Consider the following 18,211-nt stretch of genomic DNA (forward strand, 5'->3'; position numbering starts at 1 on the left):
TCCAATCAGACAATGGTTCATCTTCCTAAAATATGTTGTCAAGATTAATAGGATTGAAACTTACTTCAATTTCTTCTTGACTTCTTCTCATTTCAGTTCTCATTTTCATCTTCATATTGTAAAATGTATAGACAAGTCTATGTAACCTATTATATGTGAGTCTATTCCTTTTCTTTGTATGAATATAGCTAAATGTGCTTTAGTTTCTCTCACAATTCGTGGCTGAAGTTGTTTGGTTGAGAACTTTAATTGCAATGCTTTTAAGTTCAGGAGAGCATGAACCAAATATCATCCACCATTCATCTATTTATCTCAACAAGAAAATAAACAAATTATTATGCTCGTAAAAAGTGTTTTAAATGCACTAGTATAAAGAAATATGAGAAATATTATTTTACCTGGATTCATTTTAGACCAAGTTGCTTGAGCTTGAGGTGTACCAAATGTCTCTAACTTATTTCTATAAAGAAGCAACTATATAACATAAAATATGTCAATATATAAATGTATAATCTTAAATTATAATTTAAGAATTAAGAGATTAAAATATAAAATTTTAATGTGAACCTGATTAAAAGCTTTAATTTGTTTATTCATGTCTCTTTCAAGTTTCATGATGACACTACTAGTTCCATCAAATGTTTCCTTATACACATCAGTCCCGTGTTCAATTCCATATTGAAATTGTGGGTTAAGAAAATAACCTATAAATTTATTAAAGTATAAATATTAGAATGAAGATATGAAATTAATAATCATATGATAAAATTAAATATAAATTCTACTAACATACCTGCAGAGTGAAGATCGGAGTGCATGAATTTCCATCTCTTGTCTATTATGTCATTGTATTGAGAATGATAGCGACAATTTTTTTGAATTGATTGTTTAGCTCGATCAATCGCTTCATAAAGAAAACTCATTGTGGGCTTTGTATAACTATCCACCAACCTTAATAATTTAATTATAGGCTCAAAAACTTTTAATATATCACTAGCCCTACTCCAGAATTCATGATCCAAAACAATCTTCCTTACTTCAAGTGCTGGCCTATTCCTTTGTTTGTAAAATTTAGATTTTTTGAATTCTTCGGAGTTGAACATTTGTTTCAGGCCTTGCTTTTGATTCATAATTGCTTGAAGTTGCAAGAACTTTGTTGCAAATCGAGTGATGCTAGGACGAACAATCTCTCTACCTCAAGTATATTTTTTCATAAGATTTATTGTCCATATATGGTTATAGATGAAGATTGTCACCATCTTTGCTTCGTCCAATGATTTTTGCACATTTTTTCTTCCAATATCCTCCAAGCAAAGATCCAAACAATTAGCTGAGCATGCAGACCAATATAAATGTGATCTTTTTTCCATCAACTTTTGACTAGCGACTTTAAGCGCTTTTTCATTATCCGTAACAATTTGAACGACATACTCTTCACTAACTTTATCCACGATTTTATTCAACAATTGGAAATAATAATCTGTGTTTCTGCTACCAACATCAGAGGCATCAATAGAGTTTGTAAAAACTGTTCCTTTGCTGGAGTAAACTAGAAAGTTCATAATGTGCTTGTGGTTTATACTATAAGTCCAACCATCACACATTATCGTTACCCCAGTCTCCTTCCATGTGTGTTTCAATGTTTTAATCCATTCACGCATATTGTTATACTTCGCATTCAAACATACAGTTGAAATTTCATAATGAGTTGGACATTTAACTCCTTGACTAACCTCGGCTGCTGCAGCAATTAAATTATAAAACCAGGGAGACCTGGTTATATTCATGGCCACACATTCATAGATTATAAACTTACCCACAACTTCTCTAAGCTTCTTCCTTGCTGCATCCATAAAACGACCAGTTATCTTAGGTTGTTTCGCGCTTCTATTGCTCACCAGATCAATATTTGTAGACCTTAAATTAAAATCAATATCTTGCAGTCTTGAAGCATCACTACCACTTGCATGAGAGCTTCCACCTTGCTCATATATATTCCCAGACCCCCTCGTTTGCTGCCTAAACTATTGTCTTTGTTCTCATTCATATTGTGAATTGAGGCTTGATTGTTTAGCTTGGCCTCACTTGCTCATCAATATAGTCATCAAGATCTTCTTCATTAGTATTCCCTCTTAATCGTGCTTCAAACTCATCTTTTCTTTTTTTTTAGTCAAGTTTTTTTTCTTTCCCATCCAAGAGTATTTTCATCATGCTTTCTCTAACCACACCAGTGACTCTAGGACAACCTACAACTTGTCCTTTATAATGGGCTATATGTTGCTTCAATCTAGTGATACCCCCCATAATCACTTTTCCACAAAGATTACATTTAATATTATTTCGATGTTCAGGTACTTGTGTTCCAAAATGCCATCCAATATCTTCACTTGGAGCACCCTCTAACTTTTTAGCTGGAAATTCTTCTCTTGGAGGCATTAGGAAAATTTTATACTGTCTGAATGCAAAAAAAAACTATATAAGTTTAGAACAATTATCAATAGAAATAATATGTTCAATTATCAATAAATTGATTTTCTAAAGAAATATAATACATAAAGCCCATTAGCACATTTAAAAAACTACCTATATAAAATTTTCTAAATATTTATAAATATAACTATATTTTTAATATGAAATTTTTAAATTTTTCTACAAAAAAAAGTGCAAAAAATCTCATTAGCACATTTAGAAAACTACCAATGACATGTAATTAAAAAAATGTAATATGTAGAAATTTCCTAATGTTGCATTGTTGCTGTTGGCAAATGGCAATTAAAATGCAATTGAAATGCAATTAAAATACTGCCTGAAAATTAAATTAGTAAAGGTCCAACAATAAAAGCCCATATTCCTATAATAATAAAACTAATCTAAAAATTAAAACATTAATAACTCAGTCTATAGTAATAAGATATTTAATAACTCTCAAATCCCTAATCCCCTAATTCTCTTCTCTGTACACTTCTCTTCCCCTCACCCTTGGCCATACACCCAAACCAAAAATGGGAAGAAATCTTTTCTCCTCCTTTATTCAATAACTCAGTCTCTCACTCTCACGGTAACAACTCAAACGCGAAGAAACCTCACAGGCTCACACTCACACTGTCATAACTCACATGCAAAAATGGGAAGAAGAAGAAATCTCACCTTAAAAAAAGCTTTCCTCTAAAAAACGATGTAGTTGGTGGTTTTCTTGAAGATTTATGAGAGATGAGATGAAGTTAGCAAGAGAGAAGAAGACCTAGCAAATGGGAAAGCAATGTCACAGGTTCATTGCATAAGTAAGCATGTGAGTGAATTTGTCTTGGAATCTTGTCTTTTCATTACTTTAATTTCTACCCTACTCTAGATCTACATCTACTTTTACTTTTTTCTGAAAAAATTGTCTTTGGAATCTTATCTAACATTAAAGTTGGATTTGGATGATTGAATTTAGAAATTGAAAGCAAAAAACAGAACAGGAGATGAAAAAACAACATTGCAGCTATGAATCCATCATGTTGCCGCCGCAACACCGGTTTGTTGCGGTTTTTGAAGTGAATTTCATTCACATCGCAATTGCGGTGCGTTGCCGATGTGGTACTGGCCGCATCCGCATTGTTACGGCCGCAATACATAATGCGGACCGCATTTTCAATCACCGTGCCTAACTAAATAAGAAGAAGGGGAATTGAAAATAGGGATTTTTACAATAGAGAAGGAGAAACTTGATTGAAACTAAAATTAAACACAAAGTCTTCTTCTTAAGATGTAGAAGTCTCAACTTGAGTTTGGAGAGTTTAGAGGAAGAGATTTGGTATTCAAGTGATTGGGATTAAAGGATTTGGGGTTTTAATGGCTAAATAATCAGTTAATTGATTATGAGTAAGTGATAATTGATTATGTAGAGGAGAAATTGCAGAATTTAGCCTAAGACTTTTATGCACATATAATAGATTAGGCAAGGGGAGTTTTCCAAAAAGCAACAGAAATACAATTATTAATCAATTAAAAATCAATTAACCATGTTTTCCTAATTTTCACAAATCTTATCCTAAAAAAACAGTCATTCAATTATTCAAATATTTAAATATATAAATATTTCATTTGAACATATAAAGAATACATAATAAGGAGCATCCAAAGACATAAAATCATAAGAATTTAAGAGAAATAACATATACTTAAGGTACCAAAGTCAATTAACCTAAATGGTTTTCATCAAGTATTCCTAGTTCTCCTTATATAAAGAAGAAGGTATCCCTAGGAAGAGGTTTAGTAATAATATAAACCAATGCTTTGATGTCTCAACAAACTCTATATTGCAATGTCAATTATGCACATGATATCTAAGATAATGATGTCCAGTTTTGTATATTTAGTCTTTGAATGTAATATGGATTCTTAGTAAGGTCAATAGCACTTGCATTATTAAACTTCATTGGTATATTATCATGTTTCATATTGTAGTCTAGTAATTGATGTTTCATCCGAAGAATTTATACACAACAAGTATTGGTGACTATATATTCCACTTCGACCGTTGATAAAACAATACAATATTACTTTTTGCTATGCTAAGAAACTAGAGAAGTTTACTAGCTAGTGAAAAGTACCACTTATGTTTTTCCTATCGATTTTGCATATGCAAAGTCTGAATTGGAATAACCTATTAGAGTTAAGTTTATATCCTTAGACTATATTTGGAAGTTATGAGGGAAAGAGAAAGAGATGAATCAGAGGGCTAAGAAGGAAAGAGGAAAGGAAAGCAATCATCTCCCTTGTTTGGAGTATGAAATTTAGATAGGAGAGGGTAAACAAAAGATAATGTAAGAATAATTTTTATTTTTCCTTTAAAAATATAATTAACAATGAGAAATGAACAATAATATGTAATTATATAATTTACTAAAAACATTTAGGTATTTTGACATTTTTCTCTCCATAAAAACCTAAAATTGTAGGAACTACAAAAATAGACACATGGAGGGTTTTAGAGGGCTTGAGAAACCCTCCAAAACTTTTCCCTCTCCTTCATCAAACTCCCGAGGGGGGACTTTCTAAAGTCATCCCTTCTCTTCCCCTCCAAAACTATACTCCCAAATAAAGCCTTAAAATAGTATAAGCTCATATTTGTTATTTCATTTAAGTATTTCAAAATTCTTTTAGTGACGGATAAGTATGTTTCCTTACGATTAGATTGATACTTACAACACAAACACATACCAAACATAATAGCATGTCTACTAGAAGTTAGATATTATACAACACGATTATATCTCGGTACTTTGTTACCTCAACCATTTTTCCTATCTCATCATTGTCCAAATAACATGAAGTCGCCAAAGGTGTGGTAGCTTCCTTTGCATTCATCATGTCAAACATTTTCAACAATTTTTTGCAATATTTGGATTGATTGATGAATATTCCACCATCCATTTGCTTAATTTGTAATCCTAAGAAGAACTTAAACTCTCTCATCATAGACATTTCAAACTCACTAATCACGAGTGATGAAAATTCTTACACAAATTCTGGTTGGTAGCACCAAATAATATATCACCAACACATATTTATACTAAAAATATATCATGCATATTTATATGGAAGAATACAGTTGTATCAACCTTTACCTTTTCAAAGTCTTTATCCGAGAAAGATTTACTTAGTCTATTATATCAAGTTCTTGGAGCTTGTTTTAGACCATACATAGCCTTTTTGAGTTTGAAAACATGGTTTGGAAATTGAAAGTTTTTAAAACCCAGTGATTAATCTACCTAGATTTCTTCTTGGATAAAACCTTTAAAATTGCAAGTTTTACATTCATTTGATATAAATTAAAGTTCATGTATGAAGGAAAAGCTAGAAGCATTCGAATTGTCACTAACCTAACAACAAGTGCATACATTTCAAGAAAATCTATGCCTTCTTATTGGTTATTATATTTTGCAACTAATCTAGTTACTATATACATATTTGTTTCTAAAAACTCACTTTGTCCCAATTGTAGGACAATTTTTAGGCTTAGGGACTAAGTCGCAAGCATCATTTACACTGAATTGGTTTAACTCTTTTTCCATAACTAAAATTCAATGTTCGTCCATGAGTTCTTCATCAATGTTCTTGGGTTTTAGTTGAGAAACAAAAGCTACAAAATCACAAATGTTATGAATACAGTTTTAAGTTATCACTCTTGTGTTTATATCACCAATGATATTGTTAATTGGATGATCCTTCATAGTCTTCCATGCTTTTGGGAAATCATCTATATCTTCTTGTCTTGATGAAGTAGTGTCTACTTCATCTTTCTCGTCTGATTTATTGCTCCTCTTGATAGTTTCTTCCAACTATTTATGTAACATCATCAAAAATATTTTTCTTACCCTTTTGACCGTTAGACTTTTTATAGTTTATTGGATTATAAGATTTTTTTAAATGGTATTTTTTAATAATAATAATAATAATAATAATAATAATAATAATAATAATAGAAATTTAAAGATAAAGTAAATAAATTTTTTTTTATAAAAAAAAACGCAATGATATTAACTTCTTTGCTTGTTATCACAGGTAAAGAAAGCGAAATGCATGCATAGCCACAGACTTTAGAGGGTTCTGGCAAATCATTCTAAATTGAATCCATTGATTGGTATTGAGATACTCTTCGGTAACTACGATGTATCATTTGGGTTTGTTATATTACCTTATGAACTTTTTTGGCCTTTTGATTAAGATATCCAGCTTCTAGAAACTTGGAGCTCAAGAAATTGTAAATAATGTTTACCTTTTGTTGTTTGTAGTGGTCCTGCGTTATGTAAAGTTATTCCATTACCATTGCTTTGTTCACTTCCTTATTACAGAAATAGAAATGCTAATATCAAACTGAATTGTTCACTACCTTTCCTTCATATTTTGGTGATTTTGTGGTCATGGAGCTCTAGAAAGAACGGTTTAAGAAAATTCATGCAGAAGATAACTCCAACGTAAGGTATTCTAAGTATTTTGCAAGTTTTCTTGAAGCTAATATGGGGCACCACTCAACTCTGTTATTAGCAATGAAAAAGTAGGTAAAACTGCAAATAAAAAAGGGCAATGTAGGTTGACTCAGCCCCTAAAACATGGTTTCTTAAATGTGTCCCCTATTAGACTAGTTTTGCCAGTTGTGTTATTTACGTATATATTATGGTAATATTTACCTGTAGGAGTTTGGAGTAGTTTTGCTTGACAAAACAACCGAGGAGCACACACTTATACAGATGACAGATCTATTGTTGTTTTGATGGTAGTTAGACTTTTCTCTGAATGTAGTTTGGGTGGAGAATGGATAGTTTTGGAAAGTCTCTTACCTCTTTGGGAGTTGAGTGAAAGAGAGAGGAAAATTTTGTAAGAATTTTTAAAACCCTTCACATGCCTCCATTTTCATGGTTCCCTAATTTAGGGTTTTTTTTAGTGACAAGATGTCAAAATAGTTAAATATAATTAATAAAATTATTTAATTATATTATTGTTTATTTCTAATTGTTAATTATATTTTTAAGAAAAAATATATTATTGCATTTCCATTACTTAATCTATCTCCTACCTAAATTTCACATTCACAAACTATAGATATTCCTTTCCTTTTCCTTCCTCAGCCATAGTTGTCTCTTGATCCATTTCTCACATTCATCTTCTTCCATTTCTCACATAACAGCCTTAATTAAGTTTTCACAACAACCTTCCCTTTGTCTTAGATGCAGTGTCCACGACTTTGTCTCAGATGCAGCGTTATTGGCTTTGTGCTAGATGTACTGGCCTCATCTCTATCATATAAGTTGATGTCAATTATAATTTGAATTTCAAATATTTTGGATGTTGCAAAAGAAGAAAAAAACAATACTATATTTTTTTAACAACTTAAAAGCTTCATAAGCTTTAACTTGGGGAAATGTTAGAATATATAAAAGTATTTTAAATATATTATATTATATTATAGATGATATCTGTATGATATTTTGATATAGAGTGAATTACATTGACCCCTGAATTTTAGCGAAATTATATAAACCACTCCTAACTTTTTTGCACATACACAAACTCCATAATTTTTATACTTTCATTACACTGAATACTCTTGCGCATGAAAAATAAGTGTAATCTTTTAAACAAAAAATGTGGGAAATACAATTTAGTTAAACAAAATATGATATATTGTGGACACAAGTCCAAATAATATGAGTCAATACCTCTTTATTATTTTTGGTTCGTTACGATACAATATAAGAGCGATTTAAAAAATACATTGATTTGTGTATTATTTAGACAGATTGATTTGTTGTTCGTTACTATTAATGATGCATTTTGTAACAAAAAATAATAAAAATACATTGATTTGTGTATTATTTAGATTTGTCTCCGCAATATACCATGTTTTGCTTAAGTTAATTACACTTATTTCTCATGCAGAGGCGATCAATGTAACAAAAGTATAAAATTTAGGGGATTTGTGTAGGTGTAGAAAAGTGAGGAGGGATTTATGTAATTTCATTAAAATTTAGTAGGTGTCAGTGTAATTTCTCATTTTATGATTATTATATCTTAGATTTATTTCGGTCATGTTTAGGAATTATGAGGAAAAAAAGAAGGAAATAGATTAAAGGGCTAGAAAGGGGAAGGAAGGGAAATAAATGTAATCTCTCCCTTGTTTTGAGATGATAATGTTAGAATATATTTTATTTTTCCTTTAAAAATGTAATTAAAAAATAAACAATATATAATTATATAATTTTACTAAAAATCTTTAGCTGCTTTTACATTTTATCCCAAAAACCTAAAATTGGAGGAACTATAAAAATATACACATAAAAGGTTTTAGAAGGTTTAAGAAATTATCCAATCCCTTAAACTATCTTTACAAGGTTCATTAAACTTCCAAACAAGGAGTAGCTTTCTAAACCAATCCCTTACTAGCCCTAACCATAAAATCGGTCCAAAAGTGAAGAAATAAATAAAATTTAACATTATCAGTAACTATCTTTACAAGGTTTATTGGTATTCAGCAAAATCAAATAAAGCTCACCAATTCAATCAGTTCAGAATCTTCACAACAATTTGATGTGAAAATTCTGTAGCCCCCACTGACTACCTTATTGAAATACAAAACAATAATAATAATATTCTTTATACTCTATATTGAAAGCTACCTTAGAAAGGTAATTTTACAGATTTCTACAAATTTGAGATAAAACCACTAGGTTGTTTTGAATGGTACTCCACTCCATTTATATTTTTATCTGGAAAGGCCCAAGACTTAATAAGGTGATGGGCTATTGCATATGGCCCTGGAACAAACATTGGAGCAAGTTCACCACTTTTCACATTGAATTTTCTAGCCAACCTCTGAGTTTTTTCTACTCCTTTACACATTTGTTCTACCTTGGCTGCTGAACTTCTTTGGGCTTTCTTGTATTCAGCAAATGTCAGAGCTTTTCTTACATCTTCTCTACTGCACCACTTAGCATCTAGATGAAGCAAATTGCAGCATATCATTTGTCACAGATCCAAAAAAAACAAACAAAACCAAAGAGTGAAGTGAGGATGAGGGGCATGCATAACAGTGTAAGTAGTCAAACCAATGCACACTGTATTTTACATAAAAAGTAGAAATAACACAAAGACAAAAAGGAATTGAAATGGGAGGGGGAAAACTTAAGTTCAACAGTTTTCATCAGTACCCACTATTTTCTATCCTCACTGCTTATTCTCTCATTCTCTCCACAACCAAGAAAGCCCAACAGATTGTTTTTGAATTATTGAAGCTAAAACATGAAAAAAGTGACCATCATTGTACAAATCTTAAACAAAAATACTCGACATGTGACTTCTATGTGTATGTATGAAGTGTAGCTCAGTTTTCAGCTGCACAAATCTCACCTGCAAGACTCAATTCTGGATTTGTCATATCCGCAGTTAATAACAACAAGTGGACATCATGTATGAAGTGTAGCTTGAGTCTCCACTTCATACATACACATACAATACAAGGGATGCCAAGATAAGTTAAAGGCATTTGAAGAGTTGAAAGTCCCACTAAAGACGCAAAAACACTTGACAACATTATTGTAGTTAATAACAACAAACATCTTTATTGAAATCTCACTGCTTAACGGTTTAAACTAAAGACTGACATTTTTATTATTAATTCCCTGTGGATACGACAAAACCCTAATACTATCCTACAATTGAGTCTTGAAAGGATTCAATAGTAATAATAGTAAGGACAAAAAATAAACACAACATAATCTATATAGCAGTAAAAAATTTCATCAAAATGACGTTGTTGCTGGGAAATTGCGTCAATAGAAAAGCATTGCTTTAGTTGTTATCTTGAGCAATTGTGAATTAGTAAATAGTTTTATGTTTTTTTCTTTTATTCTGGATTATCTTGTGACTAATCTTCTTGGTTAGATTGCACAATATCTTTGTTTATGTGAAGCAGGATTCCTGCTGACCAGCTCTTGTTTGACCCAGAAATAGAGAAAACAAATAGAAAGAACAACAACAAAGCAAGGAAAAAGGAGCAACTAACAAAGTTGAAAAGGGAACAAGAAGCATCTTCTTCAAATTCCCCATCACAACCAGAAATCATAGCACATCAACTAGACAATAACAGACCAGGAGTCGACAATCAAAACAATGAGGTGACAGGTGATTTTGTCAATTTTGTACCAGGAAAATAATCAGAATTGGGATGTGCATCGACTACATTGACCTAAACAAGGTATGTCCGAAAGATCCATACCCCTTCCCCAATATTAATAATCTGGTCGACAAATCCTCCGGATATCAATATACGTCATTTATGGATGCACACCCTGAGTATAACCTAACTCCAATGAAACCCCTATCGAGAAAGCTGCTTAACAAAACTGCTTTTATCACTAATCAGGATGCATAATATACTGTTATGCCTTTAGGACTAAATATGTCGGGGGCACATACCAAAGGTTACTCTTTTGGCATCCTTAGGTGATCTACCCAAGGGTAGGGTTCCTATGGTAGACGTGCAGAGGGATTGACAAGCTTTACTGCATGGCTTTATCTCCTAGTTTTAGTTTTTTTTGTCTTTCCAAGGATGTCACATCCTCTTCTTTAGTAGTATTCTCTTATCGTCGAATAATACTTCTTTTATCAATAAAGAAAAAGTAACTCATAAATGTGTGCTTTAATCATCACTTGAACTCATGCATATAAATCAAGTAAAAACAAGAAATCATTTGGTCAGGGTAGGTGATAATATTTCAATTCAATTATTCGTTGTTGTCAATTTACCTTCTAACTCTTCCTTGTCCACATTTATTTCAAGGGATTTCGCATATGCAAAGAACCCAACCATCAGCTGACACGGCATGCTTGGTGGCCCAACTAGAAATAGCGACATTATATAAGAAAGTTAGACTACATAAATACAAAAGATTGAAAAAGTATAGTAGTAAATTTGAATGGAAAAGAACATACAAGAATATGTTAATTCATTACATTATTATATTAACCAGAACCAGAACTATTAACCTACAACAGATGAGAAATGTATATCAGTTTGATTTTAAATGAACACACAAGAATATGTTAATTCATTATGTTAACGGTAGTCGACTTTTCAAGTACGCCAACATATGAAAAATATTACTATTTTCACATACACTAAAATATTTAAGAGATTAACTCTGATTTAAGTGACTTTTACGTGATCAAGTAATCACAGGACTATAAAGGTTAACTTGCCGGTTATATAATGATAAAAGAACCTGAAGTAAAATGAAAATTCAGACATGAGAATATACTCACATCCTCCACTAGCCATGTGTACTTGCTCAAAATAAAAAAGCAGAACAAGAACAATGATGGAATTAAATAATGCTGTTTGAGACTACAGAAGTAAGAACATCAAGTAACCTATAAAAGCATGCTGCGAGTTATCTAAATATAAATAATCTTTGAATGGGACAATTGCACACAAGATTTTCTATCCAATATGTATAAACCCAGATCCCCACATGTTTATCTCATGTAAGCAATGGACAAATAATAAAAGTATAGAAGTTATACCAGGCCATGGTTGAGAACTGTGATATTCAACTTTTCCCACTTCAATACCAGTCTCCTCCCATGTTTCTCTTCTCACAGCCTCCTCCAAGCTTTCTCCAGGCTACATGCAACAAGAGGAGTCAAGCTTATAAACTCTTTAAATATTTTGAGAAAGGAGCATAAAACTAAAATTATTCATGCATAAATGAACTCTCTAAGCAGAAGATTGAACTTTTCACAGTGCAAATACACCAAGTGTTTTTTTTCCATTTACCAACTAAGAATTAAAAGGAAATTCAAGAGTTTCAGACTATAAAACGTACAAATAGGAGCTTATAGAATATCAAACAAGAAACTGTCATTTGCGGAAATAAAATATTATTGATTTATTATTAAGGTGGCCATCAGCAAATATAGTACAGAAATTCAAATTAGTTTAACCTAAATTTCATCAGTTAATGTTAGCAAACGGGCATAAGTGCATGTTTGGTAGAGCTGAAATTTTGATATTTCGACTTCTTTTCTTTTATAAAAAGCTTATATTACAATCGAATTTATGTTTGGCAACACGCTTTACTTTTTAAAAAAAAAACAAGCTAAAACTCCCATCTATGAAAGAGGGCTACTGCTTTTTTCATATGTGCTTATTTTTCCTCAGAATTTCTTTCTAACCACATTACTCCAGTAAAGTCTGCTCACCATTGTAGTATCTGTCCGTTGATTGTGATAATGTTATATGAAATTCTACTAAGTCCCTCCACCGGATTTATAAGAAATTGGTTTTGAATACTAGAGGCTTTAATATGATTTTTCAATCATTATTATGCGGTACTGTTACATGCCAGTGTTTTTTCAGTGTATTACAGATTTGTGACTTGTCTTTTTTAAGAGGCTTGAGTAGTTTGTCACTTCACATCTGTTAGTAGTTTATCACTTTTAAGTTATAATTGTTGTTTATTAGCAACTTATATATTTATTGTTACGTAATGTTTAAAGTTTGATATTGGTATTTATATTATTTTTTATTTTTATTGAGATTCTGTCTTGAAAAAGATATTACAAAGTTATTTCATTTTCTATAGTAAAAATAATTTGATAAACATAAAAAATGTACATGTACAAAAATGTGTAAAAAAACAACCCACATATTCATGCCTTAAACAAATACAACAACATACCCTTTCTTGTAATATGCTTTATAAAAAATTAATTATTTTACATCATCTAAACAAAACAGAGTAGCTTAGGATCACGTTTAAGGTCACTTTTAAGCTAAGATACTCAAACATAAAAAGATTTTAATTATAACAGATTATAATCATAGATAAATATAATCTTGTTCAGCTATACCAAACACACTAAGCCTCACCATTTCATGTCATAATTTCTAAACCCATAAAAGATGAAGAGGAATGGTCAAGCAAGTACCTCTATGAAACCAGCTAAGCAACTCCACATTCTACGTGCAAATCTTGATTGCCTGCCTAAAAGTGCACGATCATTCTCTCGATCTATGACTAGCATAATCACCACCTGCATAAGATCAGGTAACCAGAGAAATCATCAACAAAACATTTGATTATCCATTGATAATTCACCACTAAAAGCAGATAGCTAACCGGATCAAGTCGTGGATAGATACTCTGTTTGCATGATTCGTTTGAACACTGCTTTCGCCTCCCGGCTTCTTTTTGGACTGTTTTCTCTCCACAATGTCCGCAAAAACGTGATTTCTTATGCCATTCTAACAGTGCCCTGGCCTGGCCAAACCCAGAAATTAGAAAAGAACCATTCCCTATCGGTAGCATAGACTGAAGTATGATAGAACTCATAGAAGTCAACTAACTATGTAAATTATATAGCTGCAGGCAGCTTCTATAAATATTTTAGTATTTGACAAAAATCCATAGTGTGTTTTTGAAATACTATCACAGTATATTCTGATCTTCACTTTCTTTCCTTCTTTCAAGAGATCAAGTTTAGTTTAATTCAAGTAAAATATTCTATCAATGAGAGCTGGTTCAGCTAGCGGATTGAATAGCAACGGTAATAGATCTTGGGTTCAATCCCTGCTGGTGGACTTGTATTGGTAAATAACCAATAAGTACCATTGTTAGCTTTCGTTGAGGCCTGTAGCATGCCTTGACCAAGTCACGCCTCTGTGACTTACAGCTACAACACAACGATTAGAATTAAAAGGGTTTGAATAAAATCATGTATGCCATGCGCTTTTTCCCTGGGATTGTAGTTCAATTGGTCAGAGCACCGCCCTGTCAAGGCGGAAGCTGCGGGTTCGAGCCCCGTCAATCCCGATAGATACAAATCCCAGGTATTCTTCCTAAGCTTTAATCCACCAAAAACAGAAGACAAATATTCTACCTCAATTAAGTCATAAAAAAAACGCGGGCTAACTTTTTTTGGCAGAGCTCAAAGAAAACTGACATTAGTTCCAAAAGAGGGTGAGGGCGAATTCCATAGTAAACATGAAAATAAAAAGTTATTATCATTTACAAATTATCCGTGTGTTCACTCAAGAATAGAACACAATGTGTCCACACATTATAAAAAGCACAAAAGAAGTTCCGATGGGAGGTAAAAGGTAAAAACAAGCACGGAAATTTTACCAGGTTGTTTGGTTTCATTCTCTTTAGAAAATGTGTGCACAATGAAGGCAACACAAATAATACCCGAGTTAACACATCTCCAACCTAGTCTCCAACAGATGAAAAATTCCAATTTTAATCTGTCTCAAATAATGTGTCCCCTTTTTTTTTTAAAATGACTAATTTCTATTTGACATTCTTGAGAACCAATTAGCAATTTTGTAATTCTCATGGACTAAATTGAGGGACACATTTGATCTCCGAGGTAAATTTGAGTGTTCACTCTAGTTTATACTAAATTGAGGGACACATTTTATCTCCTGGATAAATTTGAGTATTCACTTTAGTCCACCATGCTATTCCCTCAACTAAGAAAAGGATCACTCTGGCCCAGAGTAAAACACAACTAATCAGTGTATCAAATGACAAAACACATCACCAGATACATCACCCAGCAGCGTGACAATGAATCAAAATGATGTGGTCATATAAGGACATAACACAATAGCATTAGACTGTATATGGGTGCAACCCAAATGCATTAGATCACACCAGGCCGCATCAAATTCAAAAACATATTTTTATCACAAAATAATTTCAAGCTGCCACAGCCACAATCAGCAACACAATTGTCGTAAAAGTAGAAAATTATTCTTTTTACCAAACATATGTGGATCCAATCACGACCTTATAATAAGAACAAGATGTGACACCGAATCGCAATGATGTGGCTGCATCGAGCCGCAATTCAAATGTATCGAACTGTATTGGGCCACATCGGACCGCATCATGCTGCATCGATTTCAAAAAAAATTAATCACAAAATAATTCACACTTCAACAGCTGCAGTCCACATTTAGATAGCCGCAATCGCAATTACGACGAACGTTACTGCAATTTAAAACAGTGATAATTTCCAAACAAAAATGGCAGACCAAATGCAACTTACATAACCAGCAATAGCCAAATTTCCCATGACTTTCAAATCCTCCCAATAAGTAGCCACCATGAGAATTCTCAGCTCCACAAAACACAACTTCATGCTACCAAATTCCGGCACCAACCCATTCTCACCAGAAACATCAATTGCCCAGTAAACCTCGTCTTCCTCAACACTCGAACCAAGATAGACAAACGACTCACTCCTCAACTGGGCACCCCCACAATTTACCAAAATACCCTTCAGATCACCCAAACCGATCCAACCGAGACGCCAACTCAGTCCCGAGTTTCCAGCCACGGTCGAAGACGCCAACGGCCTCCCATTTCTTAAGGGCAATACTTTGAAATTTGGAGATAACGAGTGATTGGTGGTGTTCTCTGAAATTCGGGATTTGAGGGTTTCGATCAATGAAGTTTGTGAAAATGGGTTTGGTGAATTGGATCTGAGAGGGTTTCCAGCGAAAGCATGTAAGTTCATGGACATTGTGATGTGTTGAGAGATTGGTCTTGTTAATAGAGATTGAAATTGAGATGAGAGTTTGTTAGAGTGTGAGAATAAGGAAAAGATTGTTTGTGAAGTTGAAAGAATATTATGGAAGAGTGGCTTCACCATTTTCTTCCATCATTGGACTTTTGAAGGAAGGAATACAAGATGAAGGTTGGTAGATAGGGGTTAAGAAGACGTTGCGTGTATAATTATGGGATGACAAAAATACAGGTACAATTTCTATATTTATAATAAATTTTTTAGATTAAAATATTATTATAAATTTAATATGTCAGATAAATTTTATTATCCATATATATTAATTATTACAAATTTATAAATATATATTTAAACTTAAAAGAAGTTGGATATTTGTACATAGTTGCTACCTACATTGCTATATAAATGGTGTCTCAAGTAAATTAGAGTACTTCATTTTATTACGTTTTGTTTTTTAAATTTTGCTTTTATCCCCATATCAACTTATAATTAGTTTAGAATAAGAATGAGACAATGTTTGGAAAAGTGATCTCCATTTGAATACTTACCTTATAGCCTTTTCTTATTGGTCTCTTTCTCCTTTCCTCTAAGAAAGGGCATTGTCCCTTTGCTCCAAACCTTCATGAAATTCGTCAGCTTTTGTCTAAGGAGTTCCTCAAGTGTTGAGTTAATGCCCTCATTTGGGTTGGACTGAAACCTTCACCTCCACGTATAATAACTTCTTAGCTTTCTGTATCCGCCATCCACATCAAAAGTTAGTAATAAAAAAAATATACCCTCCTCCGCTCTCTATCTCTGTGTTTCACGCACAATTAAGTGTACGAAAACTTTTATTTCGTTTTTTCAATAATATTCATCTTTGCCTGTTACCACTCATGTGTTTTCTTAAAGTTCTGAACTAAACCTATAAGGGACAAAAAAGGATGGAACCACCAAAACGTTGGTCTGGAAAAGTGGTCCATGACTAGGTCGTGGATGGTGTTCCAAAGAAAATGTAAAGTGTTTTAAATCTGAAGAAAAAGTTAAAATGGAAAAAGTAAAGTGATACCAATAAAATCTTGATATTTTTTTCTCCTCCTTCAGAGATCCTTGAAAATGACTGTTCTAGTGGAAAACTGAAGTATTTGGATGTTTAAAAGTAGTAGGTTGTAAGTAGTATGGTTGAAAATGTATCGATGGAAGGTAGGAAATGGAATTATGAAATTCTAGTGTTGTCACAACCAATGATATTTGATAAACAAGCACTTCTGCAACGAATGGTGATAAGTATGATGAGAAGTCCCTAAAATTGACTCAACTAAGAACCAAGAAGAACACTCCTCAAAATATGCACTAAACAATAGTTTAAGCAAAGGGGTATGTGCCTAGATAAGAAGACGACCCCCAAACGAAATCCAAGTTCTAAGAAAACTATAAATGTGGTGTCTCCACTAAATCTTCTGGGATAAGTAAGATACATACCTTCAAAGGTCATACAATTTAGAATGAAAAATATGGATCAATCCTAGAAATGTCTAGAACTACTTATTTCAAAAAGGAAATTACAATAATTTAGAAAAACACAATAAAATCAAAAAATCTTTAGGCCCTGTAACACCCAAAAAATTACTTCAAAAATCTTGCTCAAAAATTGGTAAATTTTTTTTTGAATGGTGAAGCCAAATAAAATTTATTTCCTTATATTTGTTTCATTTTCAGAACATAGTAACATACAATGCGAAAAATAAAAAATCATTACCTAATGGTAATAAAAATATAACTCAATACAACTTCAAATCATACGTTATTAGAATATCATAAATGTTGGTACAAAGTACAAGGCAGAACCTAATCGTTGCCCAAATAAAATTACTCCAAAATAAATACCTTACACAGGTACACTAATCAAAAAGCACAAGGGCATGTGTAGGTATCACGGTTTCCCTCAATCCTCCATGCTTCCTCCTGGGACATCGAAAAGCGGTAACTCTGAATCCTGACCGAGCGATCCATCTGAACAAAACGCGAATAGAAGACAAATAGAAAGAAGATGGAGTAAGACATCTAATGAATATTACTCATTGACGGTGTGGAATTACACAGAATATTACATCCAGACAGACATGCATAATATACACAATATATATATCACATA

General features: G+C 32.5%; 2 protein-coding genes and 1 non-coding gene across 3 annotated transcripts; 1 reads left to right on the forward strand and 2 right to left on the reverse strand.

Moving 5' to 3' along the window:
* LOC109327662 lies at window positions 1,197–2,436 on the reverse strand. The gene is made up of 2 exons (XM_019560832.1): window positions 2,224–2,436; window positions 1,197–2,024 (listed from the first exon to the last, which is right to left on the reverse strand). The coding sequence occupies exons 1-2, from the start codon at window positions 2,434–2,436 to the stop codon at window positions 1,197–1,199; spliced, it is 1,041 nt and encodes a 346-aa protein (XP_019416377.1).
* On the reverse strand, window positions 8,990–16,275 carry LOC109328743 (nudix hydrolase 19, chloroplastic-like). Its single transcript, XM_019562344.1, has 6 exons — window positions 15,598–16,275; window positions 13,665–13,805; window positions 13,474–13,578; window positions 12,067–12,166; window positions 11,290–11,382; window positions 8,990–9,479 (listed from the first exon to the last, which is right to left on the reverse strand). The coding sequence occupies exons 1-6, from the start codon at window positions 16,201–16,203 to the stop codon at window positions 9,187–9,189; spliced, it is 1,338 nt and encodes a 445-aa protein (XP_019417889.1). The 5' UTR covers window positions 16,204–16,275; the 3' UTR covers window positions 8,990–9,186.
* Window positions 14,284–14,357, forward strand: TRNAD-GUC. The gene has a single exon. It is a non-coding gene; the product is annotated as a tRNA-Asp (tRNA).

This window comes from Lupinus angustifolius, chromosome LG15 (assembly GCF_001865875.1).
Source record: "Lupinus angustifolius cultivar Tanjil chromosome LG15, LupAngTanjil_v1.0, whole genome shotgun sequence".
Lineage (NCBI taxonomy): Eukaryota > Viridiplantae > Streptophyta > Magnoliopsida > Fabales > Fabaceae > Lupinus > Lupinus angustifolius.

Coding starts and splice junctions, on each gene's coding strand:
- LOC109328743 (XM_019562344.1), bottom strand. CDS start 16,203: ATGGTGAAGCCACTCTTCCATAATATTCTTTCAACTTCACAAACAATC. Junction 13,579..13,664: donor TCTATCCACGACTTGATCCG/GTTAGCTATCTG, acceptor GATCTTATGCAG/GTGGTGATTATGCTAGTCAT. Junction 12,167..13,473: donor GCTTAGCTGGTTTCATAGAG/GTACTTGCTTGA, acceptor TGTTGCATGTAG/CCTGGAGAAAGCTTGGAGGA.
- LOC109327662 (XM_019560832.1), bottom strand. CDS start 2,436: ATGCCTCCAAGAGAAGAATTTCCAGCTAAAAAGTTAGAGGGTGCTCCA. Junction 2,025..2,223: donor GTCCTAGAGTCACTGGTGTG/GTTAGAGAAAGC, acceptor CAAAGACAATAG/TTTAGGCAGCAAACGAGGGG.